The sequence below is a fragment of the Rhinichthys klamathensis genome, unplaced genomic scaffold, assembly GCF_029890125.1.
Source record: "Rhinichthys klamathensis goyatoka isolate OS25496 unplaced genomic scaffold, OSU_Roscu_1.1 h1tg001365l_1, whole genome shotgun sequence".
NCBI classification, from domain to species: domain Eukaryota; kingdom Metazoa; phylum Chordata; class Actinopteri; order Cypriniformes; family Leuciscidae; genus Rhinichthys; species Rhinichthys klamathensis.
Window position 1 is genome coordinate 24,476 of NW_026607434.1, and position 6,369 is coordinate 30,844.

The 6,369-nt window shown below is 39.3% G+C and overlaps 1 protein-coding gene across 1 annotated transcript; it reads left to right on the forward strand.

Annotated features, from left to right (window-relative positions):
* The first annotated feature begins 299 nt into the window (after nucleotides 1-299).
* On the forward strand, nucleotides 300-2,170 carry LOC130079868 (sushi, nidogen and EGF-like domain-containing protein 1). Its single transcript, XM_056245105.1, has 8 exons — nucleotides 300-344; nucleotides 452-478; nucleotides 595-728; nucleotides 846-1,142; nucleotides 1,225-1,320; nucleotides 1,405-1,540; nucleotides 1,644-1,726; nucleotides 1,952-2,170. The coding sequence occupies exons 3-8, from the start codon at nucleotides 696-698 to the stop codon at nucleotides 2,030-2,032; spliced, it is 726 nt and encodes a 241-aa protein (XP_056101080.1). The 5' UTR covers nucleotides 300-344; nucleotides 452-478; nucleotides 595-695; the 3' UTR covers nucleotides 2,033-2,170.
* The last annotated feature ends 4,199 nt before the right edge of the window (nucleotides 2,171-6,369 follow it).

Below are 6,369 nucleotides of genomic sequence, written 5' to 3' on the forward strand. Positions count from 1 at the left end.
TTCCTGTTTTTATATCCCAATAGAAAATACAGAAACAGAAAAAGAAAGCTGCACTCGTCAAGTGAGTTCATGAGGTATCTAATGGTGTTTGTATTTGTGTTCATTCTTTCAGAAACCACCACTGAAACCACCACCGTCCTACCAGGTAATACGGCTGCGAGTCATGGATAACCCATTATTGTCACCACTATGTTATACATAGGAAACACATTTACAATCTTTAAGTTTGTTCATGAGGTATTTAATGGTATTTGTGTTTATTCTTTCAGCAACCACCATAGCAACCACCACAGCAACAACCACCATAGCAACCACCACAGCAACAACCACCACAGTCTCAACAAGTAAAAATGCTGCTACTGTTAGACGACTCATCATATGACTGTGCAATGCATCTTTCAATGTAATTTACAGAAGTGTTTAATAATTATATACTCTTTTTCTTTAACAGCCATTCCAACAACAACTGCATGGACAGGTATTTATTGACTTTTGAATTAATGGTTCGTTCATGTCGGAATCATCGTAATTGAGATTCTGACTTGTAAACACTCACATCTTCATTTGTATTTTTTGTGTTGATTCTATTTGCAGCACCAGCGATATTCTATCCATTCGGCTCAGCGGCAGGAGACACAGAACAGTTAGAAAATGGTGGTGAAACCTACATATACGTTTCCTTCTCCAAGCCATTTATGTTCTTTGGCCGCAAGTACAACAACGCATACGTGAGAATTCCAGTTATCACCAATTCCAGTTCCATTGCTAGTCTAATATGAATGCAAATGTTATGATAAGCAGCTCATACTTTAGTGGTGGATTTGAACTGATTTCTCTTATTTCAGGTTAATAATAACGGACTCCTTTCATTCAGCCGAGCTTTACCAGAAGCTAACCCTCCTCAATTTCCCGCATATGGAACTGAAGATTTCATTGCTCCGCTCTGGACTGATCTCGATGACATTGGTATAGGCAAATACTGGTATCAGCAGTACACTAATGGAAGTGTGCTCACTCGCGCCACTCAGGATATAAACCAGTATTTCCCTCATATGGGCTTTTCTGCTTCTTGGGTCTTTGTTGCGACATGGGACTATGTTCAAACATCTGATATGAATGTATTCAATCTTCACTCAGCACCGGTAAATAGTTTCTTACTTTTTTAGGCACAATGTCACAGACTGTGTAGATTATGAATCATGCTGTTGTTGTTGTTTTTTTCAGGCAATCACCTTTCAATTGGTTTTAATTTCAGGAGGTGATTTTTCTTTCATTCTGATGAATTATGGTGACTGTGCTGGTACATATTTTCCAGTGGAGGTAAAACAAACATCAAAGGATTGAAATAATATTTTATATTGGCTCTGTATCTTGCATAACATTAATTTTTCATGGTTTTAATAGGCTGGATATGACACAATAAACTCCACTGACTACCATGTAATTCATTATGATTCTAATGGCAACCTCCCAAACCTCAAGAACACGAGTAACGTAAATGTTCCGGGTCGTTGGGCGTTTCTTGTGAACAACGGAACAGGTAGGAGTTTGTGTTAGTATTGTGTGTTTGTTATCGTATGTATATCTATATATATTGTATGTGTGTGTGTGTTATGTCTTATTATGTGTGCGTTTCCTTTTAGAAAATGTCATAGGAGTTCAAATGAAACTTAGTTCATTTTTAGACCTGACACAGCCTGGAAACGCTGAGGTTGTTTTGCAGCAAGTAAGTCACACTTTTCACACAAAAGTTGTTGTATGGAAGCACATTTCTGCCTCAGAGTAAAAAGAAAAAAAACCTTTATATCTCTAATCGTATATCTCTGACTTTATTTCTGACAGTTGTGACTTTATTTATTATTTTCAACAATCTCACAATTTTTTTTTTACAGACTTGCATAACCAATAGAGTACAATGGAAATAAAATACATCTGTTAATCTTCATTTCAGATCAAACAAGAGCTGGTCAATCGTGGAGTGTCAAGTTCCGTTGAGATGAAGTTAAGAAAAGTCAAAAAGACACAGCTGTAATACAAGACTTAAACCGTTTCAAATGGTGACCTTGAATATGTAGAAACTGATAAAGAGAAGAATGTCACTCTGCAGGAAGGGAACCTTTATATTTTCTCACCCTTCCACTTCTTATTCTCACATACATATACATATATATATATATACAACACACAGATCATCCACACACAAACATAAATGAACATAATGAAATATGATGAAAAAATGACAATGTGAATATGATAAATTAGATAATGAAATGATTCATTACATTAATCATATATGTTCCAACCTAATTTATCTTGAATAATAATCATTAATTCTTTTTTTTTTTCTTTGTCCTATCATGCTTTGTGTTATCAAATATCTTTAACAAGTATCAGGGTTTTCAACTTGAACTATAGCATGTGAACAATGCTAATAAACCTGTTCTTTGTCTACAACTCCAGTTACCAGAAGCATTACTCATCCATATCAAAAATACCTGCATGGAAATTAATATATTTTTAACCATAGAACTTGAGGACAGCAGCTTACAGCTGGTTTGCAACACTGTAACAACCCCTAATATTTAATATAGTCTGTCACAATATTACAGTTTTGTTTATGGTTTTTGACAACGTCATGTTTATGCTGGCAATCTGACTTGCTTCTAGAATTAAAAAAATATTGTGTGCCAAAATACCAGTCTGATACACAAGCTTTGACGTCAACCACAAAAAAAAGATAGGAAGCTTGTTCAAAGTTTATTCAAAGCTTGTTTATTTGATTGTGCATTCATTTATTTTTTTTAGAACAAAAAAAGAGATAGTCAAACAAGGAGTTGAAAACTTGCAGAAACCATTGGTGGAACAGTTGTTGTAGCAAATAAAATATTTTATTTGGCCCACTTTTGTTTAAGGCACAGCTGAGGAAACCTGATTTGGTGTGCCATAACAAATGAAGTTTTTAAAAAGTAGAAGAAAAAGAAGAATCTCCATCTGACAGAGGTGTAAAGTCCAGGGGTCAGAAAGTAAAAGTCCTGCCATATGTCTATTCCACCCATGAACTCAGCCAGCTGATTTCACTAATTAGTTCTATTCCCTGGCTGAAAAACTTCGCTAATTAGCAAATCCAGGTGATTGGAACAAAATACTGAGGAGGACTTTTACTTTCTGAACCTGGACTTTACACCTCCCTGCCATCTGTAATGTTAAACTCATCCAGTAGGTGGGGCTAAAGTCTGTAAGAATTAAGGAGGACACATAACATCTGAATTGCAACACACTCATTAAAGGTGCTCTAAGCGATGTTGGGTGACGTCACTTTTTGTTGACTTTCTAAGTATTGTCAAACAAAATGGAGGCTAGCTAGACCCTCCTCCTCATCCCGTACCCCTGTAGGTTTTTTTTTTTACTGATATTTCATTCAAGGTGTAATGTCACCAAGTCAGATAAAAGCTTTCATATAATGCAGAAAAAGAGGACGCAATAATAGCAAGCTAACGTTAGCTTCACGTTTCCCAGTGAGCATAAACAATGTCTCCGTTGTAAACAAATCTAGTCAAAGTTGTCAATAGGCTATGAATGAACATTCAAATTCATAACAAACAGTTGGTGAAAACAATTATTCACACAAACTGTCGCCCTACTGTGAGTTTGCTTGACCATTTACAATAGAGATCGATCGCTAGCTGCTAGAAACCTATATGTTGTATTCACCAAAGTTAGCGCTGACTGTATAGTTCTAGCTAATTATATACTTGTGTTAGGCGAACATGAAAGTCCATTTAGAAAAACCAAACTTGATTTACCGACCTGTCCAGCAGAAACAGAGCTCCTGAATGTCGGATTGGGAGCCCTTCTGCCGGTGGAGTTCTCGCCACCTTTCGAAGGCTTTTCCTCTTCTTTGCTATCTGTTCATCGGAACGTCGTCTCTTTTTCGTGTGTCGGCCATATCAAACTTAAAGAGTTATAATTCTAACTTCCCTCTTCATGCTTCTCTCTCCTCCACACCCCCCTTCATGAGTATGTGCACGTTTTACAGTGTGTTCAGGGGACAGGCAGCTTGCAGATAGTGAGGAGATGTTTGCTGTATGTGACAAAAAATGTTTTGGCCTAAAAAACGCGTGACATTGCTTAGATCTGAGGCCTTTACCATGAAGGTAGTGTAGGTGGATTGCCAGGTATGTTTTAGTTTAGTTTTTGCCAACCTTGGGTTTTAGGCACAATGAAAGTGACTTGGGTTTCAGTGGTGTTCATCAAGTCAAGTCACCTACAGATTGTTTCTGTATTTCCCGTATCTAAGTGTAACCGGCAGAGTAGTCACTTTCTGAGGTAAGTTTGTCCCTCTGCAGCTACTGTAGCCCCCTGATGTCACGGTGCCCAGTTAGCCGCCGAGTGGCTAACAATTCATTGGCAGCTAGGCCAGTTTCTATAAAACAGTTCTCACTGTCGGGCTAAGAGAGATTCCCTGGTGCCCAGATAAATCTACAGTTTTGTTACCGTTTGGATACGTGGTTCCCCTGTGCAACCAAGGTGTCAGACTGATTGCCAGGTGCTTCCGGGTAGTCGTGCTGTGTACGAAGGTCATGGGCAAGGCACTCGCCGGGTAGCTGTACCACAATTAAGACGGAACATCTAAAAGGATTGTGAAGACTGGCGCAAGGGCTGTTTTTCCACTGTCTCATTTCGTGTGTCACATTGCTCCTGCTGCTTTGCCTAGCTTAAATTAAGTGTATAGGGATTGGGCGTCGTGACGTCATTACTGGCGTGGCGGCCATGTTGACAGCTTCGCGCATGTAAACATACAGCAAGTCGAACGAGGAGAAGCAGCAGAGTTGGGATAAAGAAAAGAAAAAAGATGTTAAAATCCCTAAAAGGATGTGGAATTTACCGGAATATGTTAAATAGGGAAGCCAGAGACCGGTATGTGGACAAAACCGGCACTTTTATCGGTTTGGATCCATATGAAATTTCCAACAAAGAGTCGGCAAACAGTGGGAACACAGTAATCCGGTCAAAGGTAACGTTAAGATGCGCTCCACCTAGCTGCTAGTTTAGTAACTGTTAGTGCTAACAATCATTCACTGTGTACGTTTAACTATGTGTTTCAAAAGTGTTCGTTAGTTAGTAACGTTAGCTGTCAACCCTCCCGTTTTTTCCGGGTTTCTCACGTATTTGAGCTCTTTTCCCGCTGTCTTCCCGTTTTAGTATTTTCCTGTAAAATATCCCGTATTTTAATATTCTCATAACATTAACATTAGCCCCTCAATCGGACCTGTCAGTCTCTGTACTGTTGTCCTGTTGCTACCCCCTTGCTTTAAGCATCGTTTAGCTTACTAACTTAAGTTTTGCTTAAAACAGCTACTAACTACACTTTTGAAACACATAGTTAAAAGTACGTTACACGTGTGAATGGTTGTTAGCACTATAACTGTTACTAAACTAGCAGCTAGGTGGAGTGCAGTTTACCTTTGTCCGGATTAAGTTACTGTGCTCCCACTGTTTGTTGGAAATTTCAAATGGATCCAAACCGTTAAAAGCGCCGGTTTTGTCCACATACCGGTCCCTGGTTTCCCTATTAAACGTATGCCGGTAAATTCAGCATCCTTTTAGGGATTTCAACATATTTTTAACTTACTTTCTCCCAACTCTGCTGCTTCTCCTCGTTCGACTTGCTGTATTTTTACATTCGCGAAGCTGTCAACATGGCCGCCACGTCCCAGAATGCAACGCGGCGCCCAAGCCCTATTGATAGTTTTTTCCTTTCTTTATATTTTCTTCTTTTCTTTCTTTTGTTTGGTTATGTTGCAGTGGCCTCCGTCTAGTGCCCCCATCCGACTGATGTGGTGTTGGCTGTTCCAGTAGCTTACATATTCCTGTTAAGATTCTGCCCAGCTGTATACTCTAATCATCCTGCTAATGATAACAACTTCTTCGACCTTGTCCCCCTTCTCCAGAGTACTAGAGCAGCTGCTCACAGGAGAGGTTCCTGGGTCCGTCTTCGCGCACTGCACCGCATATTGTAGTGGTAAACCACACCTCACAATATTGATTGAATCACTTGCTTGTAGTGGTTGTGCCTATGCTGGTGTGTGTGTGTGTATGCATTTGACTGTAGGCACCAGAGTTCAGAGCACGGTTGGTGAACTTCACGCTTATCCCGGACAGGTAACCTACCTTGACAGTGAATCAGTATTATCCTGTTAAAATGCTTATTATTGTCCCTGGTAGCAGCCAATACCAGTCTTGGTCTCTCCCTTTAGGCCAAGCCTTTTCGTTTCCACCTACTGTGCCTATATCATGACGGTGTGGCTCTTTTAATTATACTATTGACTAATAAAGTACTGTTATTTTTCTACTGAAAGCACGTCTCTG